At 43.5% G+C, this 21,151-nt stretch overlaps 1 protein-coding gene across 3 annotated transcripts in view; it reads left to right on the top strand.

The window, feature by feature from the left end:
* Positions 1-11,893, top strand: part of inpp4b (inositol polyphosphate-4-phosphatase type II B) — a 413,442-nt gene extending 401,549 nt beyond the window's left edge. For all 3 annotated transcript variants that reach the window (XM_078210873.1, XM_078210864.1, XM_078210883.1), the window contains exon 20: positions 11,462-11,893. In XM_078210873.1, the coding sequence (XP_078066999.1) occupies positions 11,462-11,594 (133 nt within the window). In that variant the 3' untranslated portion in view covers positions 11,595-11,893. The remainder of the gene's footprint in view (positions 1-11,461) is intronic.
* The last annotated feature ends 9,258 nt before the right edge of the window (positions 11,894-21,151 follow it).

Below are 21,151 nucleotides of genomic sequence, written 5' to 3'. Positions count from 1 at the left end.
CTCACCTGGAAGATTCTTAACAATGGCTGCCTGGATCGACTGCCGGCAGAGTTGTCTTGCTGAGCGTTTACATCTAAAGTTGCAAATTCGTCAAATCCTGGCTTTTGCCTGCTTTTTAGCTGGATTTTAAAAGTCGTGATTCTTCCAGAGTATTCAATTAATTATGTATACATTTTTCGCTAGCATGTTAAGGCACTGACTCAGGATCAGTTTTTTAGCTACAGCTTTTTTCAAACAGCACTTCTAACTCTGAATTTTTAAAGAAGTTCTCAGGACTTGCTGCAGCCTGGAGTTTTAAAAGATTTAGCTCACCCTTACTAACTCTGTGCTCTGAGATTTGAAGCGGGTCTTCCAAAGGAGATTCAATGGAGTCTTCTGCTGCAGTAGGGAATTTTGAATCTCTGCCTTTAGCTTCCAAGCCTTTCTTTGGAGCTTTTTCCTGGAAATTTTTCCTTTGCACCTCTGCTTCTGGAGCCTCTTTTCACATCAGGGTATTTTTTCTCCGTCTTCAGCATTTTAGTTTTTCTCTGCACTTTCTGCGAGGTTTTGGTTTTTTTTACAAACTGTTACCATGTTGTCAGAGGTATTGGTTACAGATTGGTAGGTCTGAAGACATCTTCATAGGTTGTACAGTTAACCTACTTGTGACTATGTGCTCTTTCCATGCTTGCTGATACATGCTACTTTGTCCAACTTGACTTACCCTGTGTACAGGCCATGTACTATCTTAGATTACCGTGTGGATACCCAGTCCCACATTCCTGTATATGCCAGACCCTTATGCTACAGTGTTCACTTGGGATTTATATCAAGTCCATTGCTCTTTTTGATATATAAATGGACTTGGGTGTATAATTACACAGTTTTCAGATGACATAAATCAAAAATATAGTACATAGTGAGAATAGCAAGATACGTCAGAGGGGAATGGCAACTTACTTCAAGGGCCGAGACAGACTGGTGAAATTGGCAAACACATTGCAGATTCTCTAGCAGAAGTGGGAAGTTTGAATGGACTGCTTTCTGTACCAGATGGTCCTTATTTCATATCTGCCACACTTCCAATAAAGACAGATTTCTCAGAATGTCATTACTGTCCAGGTTGAGGCTGCAACCCTGCATCTGAGGACTGATACTCGAGCCTGGTCAATAATTACACCAACGCATTAGCATCTGCCCAGCTCACACAAGAAAGCACAAGTGTCCCTGAATGAGAACATCCCGATTGAACGTGCAGCCAAACACGTCTTCTGCAAAGATTCATGTCCCACAATCCCTCCAGCCCAATTCAGCAACCTCTAACCTCCAGGGAAACTCAGCATTACGGCCACAGTTTTAAGCTCCATCACTTTGATATTGCTGCCACTAACTCTGGAGGTTAGAGATGCCCCCATCCCTGCTAAAATGCCCCCTCCTGCCCTCTGCAATGACACGCCACAGACCCCACCACCTCCTTGCCAGGGACCCAAGACTCACCTGGGTGACTGCAATGGTTGCTTGTCCTGGCCAGTGTAGTACAGCAATGGCCACCAATCTTGGTGACACTGCTGGGATTGAAGAACTGCCAGCTCTGTGATTGGTCAGAAGCTCTTGAAGGCAGGATCTTAATTTTTAAAGGGACGGAGGCCCTGTCACAATTTCATCAGTGCTCCCAGAAATGGCTATGCCATGGTTGCTCCAGGCTATCTAGTTCATGGCCAAGGCCATCACCACCACCACTTAATTCAATCCGATAGAAATATAAATTCACAAAATTGCCTCTTGGAACAAAGAACAAAGGAAATTACAGCACAGGAACAGACCCTTCGGCCCTCCAAACCTGCACCGACCATGCTGCCTGACTGAATTAAAGCCCCCTATCCTTCCGGGGACCATATCCCTCTATTCCCATCCTATTCACGTATTTGTCAAGACGCCCCTTAAAAGTCACTATCGTATCTGCTTCCACTATCTCCCACAGCAGCGAGTTCCAGGCACCCACCACCCTCTGTGTAAAAATAACTTGCCTCGTACATCTCCTTTAAACCTTGCCCCTCGCACCTTAAAACCTGTGCCCCTGAGTAATTGACTCTTCCACACTGGGAAAAAGCTTCTGCCTATGCCCCTCATAATCTTGTAGACTTCTATCAGGTCGCCCCGCAACCTCCGTCGTTCCAGTGAGAACCAAGTTTCTCCAACCCCCGCTCATAGCTAATGCCCTCCATACCAGGCAACATCCTGGTAAATTTTTTCTGTACCCTCTCCAAAGCCTCCACATCCTTCTGGTAGTGTGCCGACCAGAATGGAACACTATATTCCAAGTGTGGTCTAACTAAGGTTCTATAAAGCTGCAACATGACTTGCCAATTTTTAAACTCAATGCCCCGGCCAATGAAGGCAAGCATGCTGTATGCCTTCTTGACTACCTTCTCCAACTGCATGGTCACTTTCAGTGACCTGTGTACCTGTACACCCAGATCCCTTTGCCAACCTCTTAAGGGTTCTGCCATTTACTGTATATTTCCTATCTGTATTAGACCTTCCAAAATGCATTACCTCACATTTGTCCGGATTAAACTCCATCTGCCATTTCTCCACCCAAGTCTCCAGCCGATCTATATCTTGCTGTATCCTCTGATGGTCCTCATCGCTATCTGTAAATTCACCAATCTTTGTGTCATCCGCAAACTTACTAATCAAGCCAGTTACATTTTCCTCCAAATCATTTATATGCAGCAAAGGTCCCAGCACTGATCCCTGAGGAACACCACTTGTCACAGCATTCCATTCAGAAATGCACCCTTCCACTGCTACCCTCTGTCTTCTATGACTGACATGATGTGGAGATGCTGGCGTTGGACTGGGGTAAACACAGTAAGAAGTCTCACAACACCAGGTTAAAGTCCAACAGGTTTATTTGGTAGCAAAAGCCACTAGCTTTCGGAGCGCTCGCTGCCCCTTCGTCAGGTGAGTGGGAGATGTGTTCACAAACAGGGCATATAAGGACACAAACTCAATTTACAAAATAATGGTTGGAATGCGAGTCTTTACAGGTAATCAAGTCTCAAAGGTACAGACAATGTGAGTGGAGAGAGCGTTAAGCACCGGTTAAAGAGATGTGTATTGTCTCCAGCCAGGACAGTTAGTGAGATTTTGCAAGCCCAGGCAAGTCGTGGGGGTTACAGATAGTGTGACATGAACCCAAGATCCCGGTTGAGGCCATCCTCGTGTGCGGAACTTGGCTATCAGTCTCTGCTCAGCGACTGCACTGTCATGCGTCGTGAAGGTCGCCTTAAATAAACCTGTTGGACTTTAACCTGGTGTTGTGAGACTTCTTTCTATGACTGAGCCAGTTCTGCATCCACCTTGTGAGCTCACCTCTGATCCCATGCGACTTCACCTTCTGCACCAGTCTGCCATGAGGACCTTATCAAAGGCCTTACTGAAGTCCATGTGGACAGCATCCACTGCCCTACCCTCATCAATCGTCATCATCACTTCCTTGAAAAACTCAATCAAGTTAGTGAGATACGATCTCCCCTTCACAAAACCATGTTGCCTTACGTTCCATGTAGACTTGTTCCTTGTGCAGTGCCTTCAAAATATCCACCATGCTGCTGCCATTACTAAAAGGGCACTATTAAACTGAAGTGTCATTGGGAAATTGCTTTTTGTTATAGGTATTTTTTGTAATTGTTCCACAAAATGTCTTCATTTGTACTTCATTTGATAGCCTGCAGAGATAAACAATAAGATAAAGTTGATAACCTTCTCTGAGATAAAGAAATCTCTCAGTGCAATTCCACATGTGCAAACTTGAATTTTGAACAAAGAACCATTCCTGACATAAATTAGAATTAATTCACATCAGTTAAAAATAATTTTTATGGGCTTGCTTTTAAAAATAATGTAGTTCTGTATGCTCGACCTAGAATTCATTAAGAACCTCCTAAATTGTGGCCTAATTTTGCTTCAAGGCTAATGGGGTTTGAAAATCCTTTGGCTTTGAAAAGCAGTGCTCAGTTGATGGCTCTCTGTTCTCAAAGACAATGTTGCAGTGTTAGTTTGGCAAGACTTTTTGTCTTATTTGTTGAGAGGAGCGCAGCAGTGTGATTATTGTTGTTTCCATGGCAGAATTTTCCTTTCAAGCTTCTAAAACTTGTGGTCTGGATCTACTGGGGATTAAAATTTTGTTTTGTTCTATTAATGGTTGAATGGGCTGGGAGTCGGAAAGTTGGCTGTATGAAGGAGGAAGGAATTAGGATGGTGCCTGATCTCTTCCTGACACGATGGTATATTGTAAGCTTCTCCGCTCTGGGGAAGTACTGGACGACGAAGGGTACTCTGTCCACCGTGTCCCGTGTTTGTCTTCTGAGGAGGTCGGTGCGGTTTTTCGCTGTGGCGCATCGGAACTGTTGATCGATGAGTCGAGCGCCATATCCTGTTCTTATGAGGGCATCTTTCAGCGTGAGACAATACACATCTCTTTAACCTGTGTTTAATGCTCCCTCCACCCACATTGTCTGTACCTTTAAGACCTTGTTGGCTGTAGGGATTCGCATTCTAATCAGTATTCTGTAACTTGATTGTGTGTCTGTGCCCTGTTTGAGAGCACATTTCCACTCCATCTGACGAAGGAGCAGCGCTCCGAAAGCTTATGGTATTTTGCTACCAAATAAACCTGTTGGACTTTAACCTGGTGTTGTGAGACTTCTTACTGTGTTCACCCCAGTCCAACGCCGGCATCTCCACATCACGATGGTATATTGCCAGCAGTAACAACCTCAGCATACAGCTACTCACCAAAAGGCCATTTGGGCCACTCCCTGTCCTTGAAGCATTTTTCTCTGTGTCAGGGAGGTCCTGATGGTCTTCCACTGGGTTTCTTCAGGGGAACAGATCCTCCTCGATGGGTGGTCCATGGCCCGTGGATAAGCCTACCTGGCAGTAATGGCCACCTCTGCGTTCAAGTTGCTGCCCTACCTCACACCCACCCTCATGCTGATGACTGTGGCCTGCCTAGCTGGCCCTGACTTCAGAAAGAGGTGTCTTTGAGGTGCCTTAGCATTAAGGTATCCTCTCCTTTGTGGTCCAGCCGCCGTCACATTGCTGAGGCTGCTGAACTGTCAACCATCTGATAGAGTAGCAGGCAGATGACTGTGGGTGAAGAAACTTCTCTTCACCTCAGTCCTAACTTCTTACTACTGGCTCATTCATCAGTGGAAGTCGAGTTTTCCTATATATACCTTACCAAATCCCCTTATAATTTTGAACGGGTCTATCAGATCTCCTTTTAGATTTCTTTGAAATGCAAGACTGGTGTTTATCTACCTTTTATGACATCAGGACATCCTGATGCACTGCAGCCAATGCAGTATTTCTGAAGTGCTGTCGCTAGTTAATGTAGGAATTAGATAATGTAGGAACCATACACTTTGGTCCAGTAAAATATGTTCTAGTTAGACATAAAGGGCTGAGGCTTCATAGGTAAATAAAGTGTATAATGGAAAAATTAAGCAAAAGATAAATATTGGGGACAATGCACATAAAAAATGAGGAGCGTGAAATATAGAAGGAAAGCACAAAGTGAGATTGGAGCAGTTCTGAAGTAACTTGAAGATGGCTGACAATCAACATTATGGGCGGCATGGTGGCACAGTGCTTAGCACTGCTGCCTTGCAGCGTCAGGGACCTGGATTTAATTCCGGCCTTGGGTGACCGTCTGTGTGGAGTTTGCACATTCTCCCCGTGCCTGCATGGGTTTCCTCTGGGTGCTCTGGTTTCCTCCCACAGTTCAAAGATGTGCAGGGAGGTTGATTGCTAATTTGCCTCTTACTGTCAGGGGGATTAGTAGGGTAAATACATGGGGTTACGGGGATAGGACTTGGGTGAGATTGTGGTCGGTGCAGGCTTGACGGGCTGAATGGCCTCCCCCTGCACTGCAGGGATTCTATAAAGGGAAGTATACCAAGAGCTTCTACAAACAAGAAGGAATGAGTGATATTCAAAGGAAAAGTGGGGCTGTTTAGAAATAAAAATGGCCGCCTTGCACTTGAGAGTGAGGAAATACTGAAGATGTTTAAAAAATATTTTAACTCCATTTTTATATAGGAAGGCAACTTGGCAACTCTGCAATATAGAAGATAATAATTCAAAAGGAGATTATATTTTAAAAATGGGATTTATAAGAAAAAATGGTACCGTGCAGAGATGAAATGTGCCCCAGAATACTAAGGGAGGCTGCAAAGGAGATGACAGAGACGTTAAGTATAATTTTCCAAAAATCTTAGGACATGGAAATTGTGCTGAAAGATCAGATAGTGGGAATGTTTTAATCATATTCATGGGAAAGGGGGAGGAATAAGCCAGGAATGTTTATTGATTATTCCTTCAATTGTGCATATATTTTTGAGTCGATTAATACAGAAAGAAGTGAATGAACCTGTGCACTTGGTCTCGTTGTGTGGACAGTGTTCCGTTAAATATTCTTACATTAATAACTCCTGAAAGCTGTGCACCACCTTTGCACTTGTTTGCAGATGGTGTACACAACATTGCCCCTGTTCACAACTCCATACTGAGCCTGGGGCACTGCTATCCCCTATGAGGGTGCCCACAGTGTCAGGTAGAGCACCCATTATAGAATCCCGACAGTGCAGAAGAGGCCATTCCGCCCGTCGAGTCTGCACCGACTCTCTGACAGAATATCTTATCCAGGCCCTCTCCCCCACCCTATCCCTGCAACCCCACACATTTACCATGGCTAATCCATCTAACATACACATCTTGGGGTACCAGGAGGTAATTTAGCATGGCTAGTTGACCTAACCTGCACATCTTTGGACTGTTGAAGGAAGCTGGAGCACCCGGAGGAAACACACCCAGACACGGGGAGAATAAATAAATTCCACACAGTCACCCAAAGCCGGAATTGAACCCGGGTCCCTGGAGCTGTGAGGCAGCAGTGCTAACCACTGTGCCATTGTGCTGCCCATCCTGTTGGCTATCACTTTTCCACCAACCAGGGGGGAGGGGAGGGGCTGTGCTCTGTCATTCCACTAGTTGTGCGCAGACTCTGTTTCCTGCCATGTGTTTGTTGTGTTATTCGCCAGCTTTTGCAGTCGCCCCTTTTGTGTCTTATAGCCTTTGGAAAGGTGTCAGTTATTTTCCGTTCTGTTGTGGCCACTTTTCCTTTTGGGGAGAAATCTGAACTGTTGCCCTTTAAGAATTGCTGAGGCGTTTGACTTTTTACCTCCTCCAGTTCTCCTTTCTTCTCTGTGATGAGTTACCGGTACCAAATCCAAGCTTACTCTTAATAATAAATGAAGGCTAATTCTGCCTGAGACCCATCTCCCATTTGAAATTCACATAACTGCTCTGAAGAAAAATTGCCATTGAATTAGATAGTTTGGACTTCTGCAACATAGAACAGTTGCTGAGACAGCCCGAATTCATGACGAACATTCAAATTTGGTTTTGCTGCCTAAGAGCAGTGAATTTAGTCACTCGAAGAAAGCAGTGCATATTAAATCACTATGGCATTCTAAGCCTTCAATCCTGTTTCTGTCCTGCTCTCACTATACTTAAACTGCCCTGACCAAATTCACTGATGACATATTTTATGGGTGCGACTTCGTCAATTGATGCCTTTGTGTCCTCTTTGACTTCTTGGCATTTTTATAGTTAAACACTCTGCCTCCGCCACTAATGCATGTGGTCCACCGCCATTGGGACCACCCTAACTTGCTTGGATCAGGATAACCAGGGCACCACCTGCAGTGACTTCACCTTTAGTCCCACCCTGTGGATTAGAAATGGAGATGTACACAACCCGTGCAATCACAAAGCAGTGGAGGAGGCTGCAGAGAATAATCCAGAGTGTTCTAAACTTCCGCCTTTGCCTTCATTCTATTTCTCATCCACAAAATTTGTCTGGGGGAATCACCCAGAGAAATATAATCAACGTGATGTACATGTTATGGGCTCCAAACACACTCATTCAATCATTGCCCTTGACTTCAGCAACACCTCTGTGCTATTTGACTGTGTCCAACGTCAAGTTTCAATGAGCCAGCGATTCTCTCCTGTTTTACATCATAGCATCCTACGGCAGTGGGAGGATTGGAGTAATCGGTTGCTTCAATCCATCAGGTTTTCTCATGAATTTTTTATGAGCAGTACCAACTTTCAGCCTCTCCAATAATGGACTGGGTGTCTTGTGGGATTGTCTGAGAGATAACAGAAAAACCTAAGTGGATGAAAGAGCTGAATGTCTTCAAGAGGTATAAGTCTCCCCATGTTAGTGACTCACCCTATCTCTGCAGCCTCTTCCACTGCTTTGTGACAGCACAGGCTGTGTACTTCTCCAGTTCTGACCCACACTCTGTGCTTTGTTCCCATTCTACGTCACTTTCACAAAACCTTCACTTTAATCTGCAACTCAAGAAAGTTCCTCTTCGACCCACAAAAAAAGACCACAAAAAAGTGTGACCCTCCCCTGTGCTGGCTGTGCAAATCCCCTCTGCTCCCTGAGGTCACCTCGTGCACCAATCTGCCCCTGCAGCCAGGTGGAGTAAACTGATTAAAAGCAAATGACTGCGGATGCTGGAATCTGAAACCAAAGGAGAAAATGCTGTAAATTCTCAGCAGGTCTGGCAGCATCTGTAAGGAGAGAAAAGAGCTGACGTTTCGAGTCCAGAGCTTTGACAAAGAGTCATCTGGACTCAATATCAGCTCTTTTCTCTCCTTATAGATGCTTCCAGGCATGCTGAGATTTTCCAGCATTTTCTCTTTTGGAGTAAACTGATTATCTGCCCTCTCACCACCAGTAAGATACCACAGGACGCCTGCTTGGGTGCTTGCAATTCCATCTGTTGGATGTAAAATTAGTCTCCGTCCTCAACATGTATTTTATATTAACTGTCACCTTTTGATGTGTTTACACTTCAAACCATTGGGATTTTAGACCAGATACTCCTGATCATAAGGTCTTTTCATTTGACAAGGAAGCTCACGTAATTTTTTCCCCATGTTTCCCATTCTCATTTTAATGTTCAAATACATTTTCTTCACTCCTTGCGTCCTTTTCAAGATTCTGTTTTTTCCTGTCTGTGCCTCGTGTGTGATGCCTGTCTTTCCTCGATCACGATAACCTTTTCTAATTACTTTGAATAATCTTGAAGTAATGTTTGTTTTCTTTTCACTTTTTTTGCTGTGCGTTACTGGCCTGCCTCTCTGACTAACAGCAGTTATGCCAAGGGAACAATGAGTGAAACGGATGACCCTGAGGCAGACTCTGATAACAGACCAACTTCAAGCCACTTCTATCCTGTCGCCTTGCTGCTTGTCAGTTCACACTTGTTGGTAGTGTGGCTGATTTTAAGTCTTGCTTTACTCTTGGCCAAATATCAATAAAATGCACTTGTTTACTACATCATTTTGTAACTAACAATGTATTCATGTAGATAAATACGACTTGGTTTGTAACACGACTAACATGTTTGTAAGTCTAAAGTAATTGTATTCCTTTGTTTGGAAAACTGTTCTGAACGACTTAATTTATCTCACTGTCTTTGCATTAATGATTTCATTGCTAATTTTGTGGCAATTTGTTGCTTCTGAGCTGAGTTATGCATTATGTCACTATTAAGATTTATTTTCAAGTGTTTCACATAAAATCCTGGTCTGTTATTCTTAAACGGGTGAATATGGTAATTGTAAAAGATATTTGTTTTCTTAAAATGGCAAAATATGAAAAAAAAATGTAGATGTATAAAATCATGCTATATTTTTGGTCAGAAATCTATTGAGGGCAGTCCTAAATAAAAAAAAATAGTTCATTGAATCTGACACGTGCTGAAAAGCTTTGCAAATAATTTATATATTCAATTTGATATACATAAACAGAAATGCAAGGCCTATTTTATGTATTAAAATGTAATGATTTAAAAAAAATGGCAACTCCACTCCCATGAAGTGCAGCATTCTTTGTATACTTTCTTTGTACACCTGAATGTTTCAATTCTTGCTGTAACTCGAGCCTCGATTTTAACTGGGGCCACAAGTGCAGCAATGAGTTGCTTCTGGGTTGAGTTATGCATTACTTTACTATGAGCATTAAGGGCTGAAGTATGTGACATGCTCCCTTGGCCGTGAAAGCATGACATTCCCCCGCCCCCCCCCCCCCCTTCCCCCGCAAACCCCCTCACCCCGCACCAAGCCGTTTAAACTCTTTAGCCACATTTAAATGTTCCAAATCAGACTCCTATCCTAACTGAGCTAGCATTAATGACCAGATGTTTGGTGGGCTTGAGCGGAAAGTCGCATGGAGACCTCTTGTAAGAGGTCCCTGGTCATAGGGATGGTGGCATCTGAGGCAATGGCAGTCACAGGAATGAGAAGAGAATCCACAGCAGTGGTGGCTTTAAGGTATTTAAATTACCAGATATAAATGCATATCGGATATATTTGGACTCTGACAAGTTGACAAGGCGTCCTTGACACTGGTGGAAATACCTGGAGAAAATTCAGTTTTCCATGAATCAGCAGAACTGGCTGTGCAAAATTCTGATATTTAACTGGTTTCAAAATGGTGGTGCCGTATCTATTAACATAATGTTATTACCCAACATACATTATGTACCCATATTTTCGCAAAGTGTTTCGATGTACAACATTATGTACATCGGCTGCCATTATATCATGTAACAGGCTTTTGTTCAGCACCATTTCTAATCAGTATGATATGTGGACAATTTGCATGGTGTAGCTGCTCTGAAATTTGCAAATCGCTTTAGATGAAACCAGAACAAGAAACAAAAAAGACTCCAGAGCCAGTATGAACAAGGAAATAATCACAGGGATAAACCTCATTCTGCCATCAAAGCAAGTCCACCTAAAGATTTTTTAAAAAGTTATATATCCTTAGATTTTCTGTTTTCCCTCCATTGACTTGCATGTGTACATCTCTTGCTGAAAGGAATATTTCCACCATCCATAACACAGCACATCCCTGCATGTGTATTAACCCCTGCTGCAGTCCTGCTACAGTATCAATAGGATGGGTTAGTGATTGGGGCAGAAAATCTACAGCAGAGCCAAAAATGGTTTAACAAGCACATAATGTGCACCTTTGATGTTTGTTGGTTTGAATTATAAAGCAACTAAGACTAGTTCTATTTATGCAAATTTTCTTTGCAAAACGAAATCCTGTAATGAATTATATAAATAATATATGTGTGTGTGTGTATATATATATATTAAAAAATCTATTAATAGGTCCATTTCAATGAACAATTGATTACTTTGGTCTGCTCTACAGATTGACTTGTGTAAGATGTATCATCACCTGTGTTAAATAAATGTAGATGATTACCTAGTTATTTTTACTTATTGAAAATGTTGCAGCCAATGTTTAATAAATTAAATCTTTTTTTTCCTTTTCTGGTAGTATTATGAGGTGTATTTTTTTCCTTTTTACCAGAGAAGGATGTCGAATAGAAAATGCACAGAAGAATATAAATTGCAGGAAATATGCATTCAACATGATTCAGCTGATGGCATTCCCAAAATACTACAGGCCACCAGATGGGACATATGGAAAAGCAGACACTTAAAACTTAATTTCATTTGTAAGCAGACAGTTTACAAAAATATTCAGGTTTTGATTAGCTCCAAATAGAGAGTGAGTAATTTATCTTTTTTTTTGACGGAGTGATTTATCCATTGAAGACATCCATCCTCGGGAATCTTTTTATTCACGTCAAAGCAAAACACCGAAATTGTGTACAACCCTTTTTCATTTTTCTTTTATTTTTGAGGACTAGGATATAGCCATTGTTCCTTGATGATGTTGCATGAAAAACACCAGCGATTTAAAATGTGCCAATTCTGTCCAAAAAGAAATAACGTGTTTTTTTAAAAAAAGACATTTAAATGGGTAGTCTTTGTACAGATGATCTTGAGAGTGCTTGTACAGCAGATTATTGTCCACAATAGCATCATCACTTGTGGTTGGGTGCTCTTTAAAGCTATTAAGTAATATTTAAAAGCAATTGTTTATTACTTTAAGGAAATATACATTGCTGAGTGGGCCATGGTTAGACAAGACACTCAGCTCAGGTGCAATACAGGAATCTGTGACATGAAGAAATTATTGAATTTACTGGTGGTATTTATGTCAAAACATTTTATTCAGTAATCAGCACAGTATACTCTCATAAAAGAATGAGTATAACATGTGTTTCTGTCTCTGATCACAGCATGTGTTACTTCAGTTGGCAGCTGGTTGCTGTTGCTCAGACATTGACAAAATAAATTAGCGTGTACAGAATTTGAATATTGCCCAAAAAAAGCAGCATGTCGAAGCTTTCTGTCTTGCACCCATCAGGACACTTTGCAAGAATACCAATATAAGAAGGAAGCAACAATTTATACTGTATGAGAAGAGAATTTTGGTTGGTAAGTGGACTTGTCTACTTACCAACCAATCAGCATTTTCTTCATGCAGTATAAATTGTTGTTTTCCTTTTGTATTGGTATTCTTGCGTGGTGTCCTGATGAAAGGCTTTGACATGTTTTTTTTTAAGCAGTACTCAAATTAGAGCATCTGCAACACATTTACACAAATTACAAGTACTAGAGTCACAGGATTTCAATAGTCTGAAAATGTGGGTTTGGCTATTCGAATGCAATAAGGTCCATTTCAATTTTCAAAATATGCACGTCTCTGTTAAATAATACCTGTAAAAGAAAACAGAAAACTTGTGTTATTGTAATGCTGAATATTATAAAGTAGAGCTACACAAATGTACAGAATACAGGACATTTTATTCATGATATTCATAAAATAAATGATGCCTTAATATTTTTTCCAAGAGCCCTTCATATGTTAGATTTCTTGTGGTCCTGAAGCAATCAAATTGACTAATTATGATGACCGCTCTGACAGCAAAGTAAAGCACTAAATTGAAATGAATGACAACATTTCAGAAAGATATCCGCCAAGGTATCCGTGGAATTCTACCCCATCAAAGATTCCAGCATCTTCGCAACAGGAGAAAATTGATCGAAGTTCTAGGGAAATACAGAGTGAGTAGGTACAGTGTTGGATCCAGTAAAAGACTATCATCTGTATCCAAACTTCAGAATAATCTATTTATCACACTGAGTGGATCACATTGGTCCATTCCTCCATCAGCCCTCTCTTCATCCCCTTCCCATGCAACCTTCCCTTGCCATCGCAGAAGGTGTAACACCTGCTCTTTTACCTCCTCCCCACCTCACTGTCCAAGGGCCCAAACATTCTTTCAAGTGATGTGGCATTTCACTTGCATCTTCTCCAATTTGGTTTACTGTATTCACTGTTCCCAATGTGGCGTCCTCTACATTGGGGAGACTAAACACAGACTGTGTCCACTTTGCAGAACACCTTTGCTGTCGCTTGTCATTTTAATTCAGCATCTTACTCTCATGTCCATCCGAGGCCTGCTGCAAAGCTCCAGTTGAAACCCAATGCAAGTTAGAGGAGCAGCATCTCATCTTTAGGTTAGGCACGTTACAACTCTTAGGATTCAACATTTAGTTCAACAACTTTAGACTGTGAACTTTCCCCTCCATCTTGACCCCCCTTTTTTTTTTCCTGTTATTCAGTTTCCCTGTCTTATCCCAACAAAACCCCATCCCTCCCCTCCCCAAATGGCCACAGTCCCTTGTTTGTTTCCATTGAGTACTGACCACTATTCTCCAATTAGCACATTCTGCTATCCCACATTTGCACTCTTCAGTGTAACATTCTTATTAACACTCTTCACTCCCTACTGGTACCATTAACACCTCCTCTGTCACATGTCCATGACATCTTTGTCAATCTCTCCTTAACTCCGTCCTATCACTGACTTTCCATTCTGCCCCACCCCTGTCCCCAGGTATATAATTCATCACATTTCTATCTCTTTTCAGTTCTATAGAAGGATCAATGGACTCGACGTTAGCCGTGGATGGAATTTTCCCATCCCGCCCACCATCATGCAAAGATCCGTTGATCTTGGGTGGGATTTTCCGGTCTTGGGGCGAGTGCAGCCGGAACATCCCGCTCTGTGCTTCCCTCTTTACAGATGCTGCCAGACCTGCTGAGTTTATCCAGCACTTTCTGTTTTTATTTCAGTTTGTAATTTTGGTGAAGGAGGTATCACTTGTGTTCAATTTGTATGCTGGCAGGAATAAAATAGTCGAATAGTTATACATATAGGAGTAATCTGTTGCCTGCGGGGATGATGCACTTACCATTCTAGACTGACTCAGCCACCTGGACAGCATGTGTTGAAACATTGTGTACTGGGATGTTAACTGGTAATGAAGGTCTCCTTACCAGTGATGTTTCAAAGGCTCATGCAACACTTGAGGTTAGATGCTGTTTTGACTCCTGACTATCATTTCACTCCTAGGTCTTTTTTGTTGTTCTCTATCATTCATCGGAGTCCTGTTGTACCTCTAGAGACATAGGGAATCATCATGAGTGGGGCGAGCAATTTAACGGATCATTTAAAGGTCTATTTATCTTAGGCAGAAATTTCCACTCCCAGCAGGATCGGAAAATCCTACCTTTGGAAACATACGATGGAATTTTTGGCCATTGTCTGGTGGCAGGAACTTCTAGTCCCACCAACACGACTCCCCTCCACCCCACTGCCACAGCCCTTGCCACAGGTATCCCGGCAGCTGGGGGTGAATTTAATGGGAAATACCATTGAAGTGGCAGGACTGGAAGATTCAGCCCAACAATGGGCCGCCTCCTGCCATAGGGAGAATGAAAAATCCCACCAATAGAAAATAGAAGCAGGAGTAGGCCATTTGGCCCATCAAGACTTCTTCCTCATTCAACATGACCATAGCTGATCCTCTATCTCAAAGGCCTACTTGCACTCACTTCCCCATACCCTTTGATGCCTTTAGAGTCTAGAAAACTTTCTTAAATCCATTCAGTGATTTGGCCTCCACAGCCTTGTGTGATAATTCCACATGTTCCCTACGCTCTGAGTGAGAGAAATGTCTCCCCCATGTCAGTCCTAAATGGCCTTCCCTGTATCTTGATACTGTGACCACTTGTTCTAAACACCCGAGCTGGGGAAACATCATCCCTGCATCCAGTCTGTCCAGCCCTGTTAGAATTTTATACATGTCAATGAGATCCCTTCTCATTCTTCTCAACTCTAATCAATACAGGCCTAAGTCACAATAATCCTGCCGTTCCAGGAATCAGTCTGGTGAACACACTCTGCTGCATTCTCACTATGGCAAGTATATCCTTTCTTAGATAAGGAGATAAAACGGCGCAGTACTCCAGGTGTGGTCTCACCAAGGCCCTGAACAGCTACAGTAAGACATCCTTGCTCCTGTATTCAAATCCTCTTGCAATGAAGGTCAACATACCTTTGTAACTGCTTCCTGTACCTGCCTGCTTGCTCTCAGTGACTAGTGTATAGGGACACCCAGATCCCTTTGTACATCACCATTTCCCAATTTAAATAATACTCTGCCATTCGGTTTTTCCGACCAAAGTGGATAACCCACATTGTACTGCAACTGCAATGTATTAGTCCACTCACTCAACTTGTCTAAAATCACCTTGAAGCCTCTTTATTTCCTCTTCACCATTCAGAATTCAATCTAGTCTTGCTTCATCAGCAAACTTGGAAATAGGACATTTGATTCCCTCATCCTGATTGCTGATTTATATTGTGAATAGCTGGAGCCCAAGCATTGATCCATGTGTACCCCACTAGCCTCCACCTGCCATTCTGAAAAAGACCCATTTTTTCCTACCCTGTTTCCTGTCTGCTAACCAATTCTCAGTCCATACCAATACATTGAAAGGAAGGGAGGGAGTGCAGCGAAGGTTTACAGGCTGATTTCGGGGATGGTGGGACTGATGTATGAGGAGAGAGTGACTAGGATAGGATTGTTTTCATTGGAGTTCAGATGAATGAGGGAAGGATCAAGGAAATGTATGTCACGGGGGATGGGGACAATTGTTTCATACTTTTGCGTCAGCATGAAACGCAATTGGACATCTGGCGAGATTTTCCGCTCCTGCCACCGATCCCGCTCAATAAAAGCAGAAGCATGAAATCACATTCCCCCCGCTCTCCCCCCCCCCCCCCCCCCCCCCAATGTCCACTGCATTCGAGATCCAAAATAATTACTGCATAAATAGATTTTTCCTCATCAGCCATTGGTTCTTTTGCCAATCAATTTAAATTGTGTTCCCCTGGTTTTCAATCCTTCTACCAATGGGAACAGATACATTCTGTCCACTCTGTCTTCATGCCTCATGATTTTGAACACCTCAATCAAATTTTCTTTTGATCTTTTCTAAGGAGAAGAACCCCAGTTTCTCCAATCTATCTCCATAAGTGAAGTGTCCCTCATCCCTGGAAACATTCTTCCAAATCTTTTCTGCACCCTCTTGAACATCTTCACATCTTTCCTAAAGTGTGGTGTCCAAAATTAGACACAATGCCCCTGCCAAGGACAATCTAATGTTTCATAAAGGTTCATCATAATCACCTTGCTTTCGTACTTCACGCTTCTGATTAGGACTTTTTTAACCACTTTCTCAAGTTGCCCTGCCACCTTCAATGAGCATTATATATATACTGAGATGGCATATAATGAGATATAATGAGACGTGACATATAATGAGATGGCTCTGTTCCTGTACTCCCTGAATTTTTATCGGGTGGCACTGTGGTTAGCACTGCTGCCTCACAGGGTCAGGGACCCACCTTCGATTCCGGGCTTGGGTCACTGTCTGTGCGGAGTCTGCACGTTCTCCCTGTGTCTGCGTGGGTTTCCTTTGGGTGCTCTGGTTTCCTCCCACAGTCCGAAAGACATGCTGGTTAGGTGCATTGGCCATGCTAAATCCTCCCTCAGTGTAACCGAACAGGTGCTGGAGTGTGGCGACTAGGGGTTTTCATACTAACTTCATTGCAGTGTTATAATGTAAGCCCACATGTGACACTAATAAATAAACTTTTAAGCTGAATACATGGTCTTGTAATCCATCACTACCCTCCTAACAGTCCATAATGCATTTGAGTTTTGTATCATCTGCAAATTTTGAAGTTGTGCACAGATTAGTCTAAAGTTTATTTATTAGTCACAGGTAAGGCTTACATTAACACTGCAATGAAGTTACTGTGAAATTCTGTGAACCCCAACGGTGATAAGATAACGGGAGCTCCGAAAGCTTGTGTGGCTTTTGCTACCAAATAAACCTGTTGGACTTTAACCTGGTGTTGTTAAACTTCTTACTGTATATTACCAAAGACCCACGGTGTACCATATAAATAGAAGCATTTACATAACAACACAATAGCATTCACCATTTGAATTGCCTGATATCCTCGTTTCTAAATGTGGCATTTCACTAAAATGTTGTGAAATAAAGCCAAATGGAGGAAAGGATTTGCAAGTTATTCAACACATTGTCTGACATGGGAAGTGAGGCAGAATATGACAAAACTAAGAATGGTCCAACTTATCATTTTACTTCTGAGCAAACTATATTAAGTGTTGGACTTTCCAGTCAGCTGGGAAACAACAGTTTCCGACCACACTCTTTAAAGAAGGCTGCCCGCAAAGATCTAATGATCTCCATGGTATGAAGTTCCCCTTTCCTGGTGGAATTTTTAATCTGTGTCTTAAGTCAAGGAACCTCCAGGGATCCAGCATCAGTGAAGTCAGCAAGCAGGTTAAGCTGCCCATCACAAGTTTTTTTTAAAGTTTAAGTTTATTTGTTAGTGTCACAAGTAGGCTTACATTAATACTGCAATGAAGTTACTGTGAAAATCCCCTAGTCACCACACTCCGGCACCTGTTCGGGTACACACTGAGGGAGAATTTTAGCATGACCTTTGCACCTAACCCACACGCCTTTTGGACTTTGGGAGGCAACCGGAGGAAACCCATGCAGACACGGGGAGAACGTGCAGATTCCCCACAGATGGTGACCCAAGCTGGGAATTGAACCCGGGTCCCTGGTGCTGTGAGGCAGCAGTGCTAACCACTGTGCCGTCCAAGTCAAGGGATCTCCTGGCATCCAGTAACAGTGATGTCAGCAAGCAGGTTAAGCTGCAAATCACACTGAGGTACTCGCACGCCTCAAACAAGGGAGTTTAGTGAGCTGATTATCTTTCATTTTTAATTTAAATGTCCAGGTCATGAAATAAATGATTGTAACTGGATTAAGATCAAAGCTACAATATCACAAACAAAGTGGGGAAAAAGGTCATAACGTGGAAATTTGGCATATCACCAGAAAGGGTATTTCGCAGTAATGTGATCAATTGAAACGGAGGTGAGAGGAGGAGAATGAAGTGTCCACCCTCTCACCAATGCTGCAACATTCCCCAAAGAAAATCACACAAACAGTGTGGCCTAAATTTCCCCTACAGAGGTCACGAAAGGACATGACCTAATGTTCAGTATCAAAGAGTTCATGAAAAGCGGTTCATAGAAGCTACTCATTTGAATAACGCCCGGAGGCTTTCGTGCCTCCTCACAGTAAGTCTTAGGAAAGTCCGACATATGTAATTTGTAACAGTTGAGTACTTCATTTGGAACAAAAACAGAATCAGTTACAATACACCAAACAAGGATTTATACTGGCGACAAAAATGGAACTCAGCCAAGTACTGTTCAGACTGCAATTGCATTCTGGTAGGGACAGTTACACTCAGCTATTGTGTCTTAGTCACATTACCTTTCGAGAAAGAAGCATGAGTTTTGGGCTATTCCTTTTTCTTGAAAATAATTCTTGGAGATTGGCAAGCATTAACTCAGACAGGTTGCTGCCCTATACTGTATCTCAGGTGGCTGCTAGCCGGCTAACAACTGAAGCAGCTGATGGTCATATGCCAAAGGTTAATTCAGTCTAAGTTGGAAAGCCATTCACCTTTCTCTGTCCAGCTCCTTGCCTACCCCTTGCAACTTTTAACAAGCTGTTGAACATGAGTTGCTCTAGGATATAGTTTCCGTATCTCTTCCCCGGATAGAACAACTCGGCCGGAATTCTCCCAAAATAATTCTACGTGTTGAATTTGTGGGAAAACTGGAGTAATTCATGCTGATTTTTTCAGTGGAAATTCAGACAAGAATTTCCCACACTGTGCAATGCAGAGGCCACCAGCATGAATATCATTAGATTTCAGAGGGCAGGGCCTATTCCCACCCGAGAGGCTGAATCCAGCTGGGCTCCGCGCATGCGCAGTGCCCCCGAAGTGATAACCTCCCTATTGTTGGCCAGCTTGATTGCTGGCCAGACCTCCGGCCCCATACAGCCCAATCGCAGGCCCCCTGACCATTCCCAGGCCAACCCCGACCCCCGTACCTCTGTCCCAGACCACCCCTATCTCCAGCCGCTCCCCCCCCCCCAAAAGTTAACTTCCCCTCCAGCAGTGCCGATTCCACCCTCCGCAAACCCTTCCCTCCAGCTGACCCCTCCTTTCCACCAATCTGCCCTGATCGCTGGCCTCCTTAGTTGACCAATCCCGATGCAGAGTGGCAGCAGAACCCCCCCCCCCCCCACCAATTGCCCATGAAGCCCTGCCCCATCTGGCCCTGCCCTGCCCCGCCCCCTCCCCCTTTTGCCCTTTAGGCAGTGCCAGAGGGCCTAGGCTAGCATTGCCAAGGTGCTCATGCTCAGGGGACACCCCCCCCCCCCCCCCCGCCACCCGACCCCCTGGGGGCCCCGATTATCCCCCCTTCACTCAAGCCGGGTCAGGCCGCTAGCTCGCCGAAAGTGGGGAGCTATTGTAAACCCTGCTGGAGTGAAACATTCTGGCGGGGTGGGAGAAACTTATGAGCCTGGAGAATTCAGTCCCAGGCCTGCTAATAGCATTTAAATGATAATTAAAATATCATTAACTGCTAGTCCTGCCTCTCCACCGATTTCCGGTACAGAGCAGACCGCGCCGGAAATCCGGCTCTAGGCGACACTAGCGAATCCTGTGCGATTCTCCCGGCCCGCTGCACTGCACTAAAACATTAGCATAGCAGGATGGGAGCATCGTGGCCCTTGTTTGTCTTTTCTTGTTTAAACAAAAGGGCCAGAACTTCCCCATCCCCCAGCGTCGGATTTGGTGGGTAGCCAAAGATGCGTTGGGGAATTTCTGTTGGAAGTTCCCATGTAAATGTTTATATGGCAATTCTCCAGAAGCGCTAACTTCCCCTGGACAATTGTGTTGGGCTGGAAACTTTCTGGTCAAGTGATTTAAATCACTAACCTGCGATGGTTCTGTCAGTTTTACACTCTGAAAGAGTTAGGAGGTAAAGAAGCACTCCTAACTGCGGCGTAACTTTTTAAAACTTCCAGACTGAGCTGGCCACGAGACACCACACATGCCCCCGATCCCACAGCAACCCCCCCCCCCACCAAGCTCCCATTGCCCCTGTTCCACCCCCCATTCAAGCGACGGATCCAACAAGGCTTAACCGCCCCCCTCAACCTGAAATCCACTGACCCCATCCCCCCCCCGCCCCCCCCCCCCCCCCGCCCCCCACAACCCCCAGTCCGGATCCAACTCACCTCCGCACCCCCTACCTGACCCGACCATTGATTACCATTCCAAGGAAGTTAAGGGCCCTAATGTTTATTCAAGAAAATATTAAAATGCTACAGAGACAAATACACATTCAAGCTACCTTATTGATTGTAAGGTTCACATTGTCATCATTAATTTAATCACACCTTTTCAGCCAATCTAACAACATAACTTCTTGTTTCCTGATTTGATTCAGGAGACAAGATTCAGGCCCCGCCACTGATTTTTAATGGGATTCATGCTCGTGCACCCTGCAGTGGATTGAGTGTAGGAGATTCATTTTGAAAATCCCGCTGAAAAAACCAGCAGGATTTATTCCAGTTTTACGCAAGTTCAACACTTTGACATTTTTTGGGAGAATCGCCCCCATCATCTTTCTTGGAAAGACCATCTTAAAATGTTTATTGAGCCTGAATCAAGCTATTGAAAACCCCGGTGGAATGAAACACTCCAGGCCAGGGGGCAGAGGCCCGGAGATTTCAGTCCTGGGCCCGCGAATAAAATGGTGATGCTCATTGCCATAATTTATACAGCTCCGCACCGATTTCTGGCACGGACCTGACAGTGGC

This window comes from Mustelus asterias, chromosome 1 (assembly GCF_964213995.1).
Source record: "Mustelus asterias chromosome 1, sMusAst1.hap1.1, whole genome shotgun sequence".
Classification (NCBI taxonomy): Eukaryota; Metazoa; Chordata; class Chondrichthyes; order Carcharhiniformes; family Triakidae; genus Mustelus; species Mustelus asterias.
This window is presented reverse-complemented; position numbering and strand designations above follow the sequence as displayed.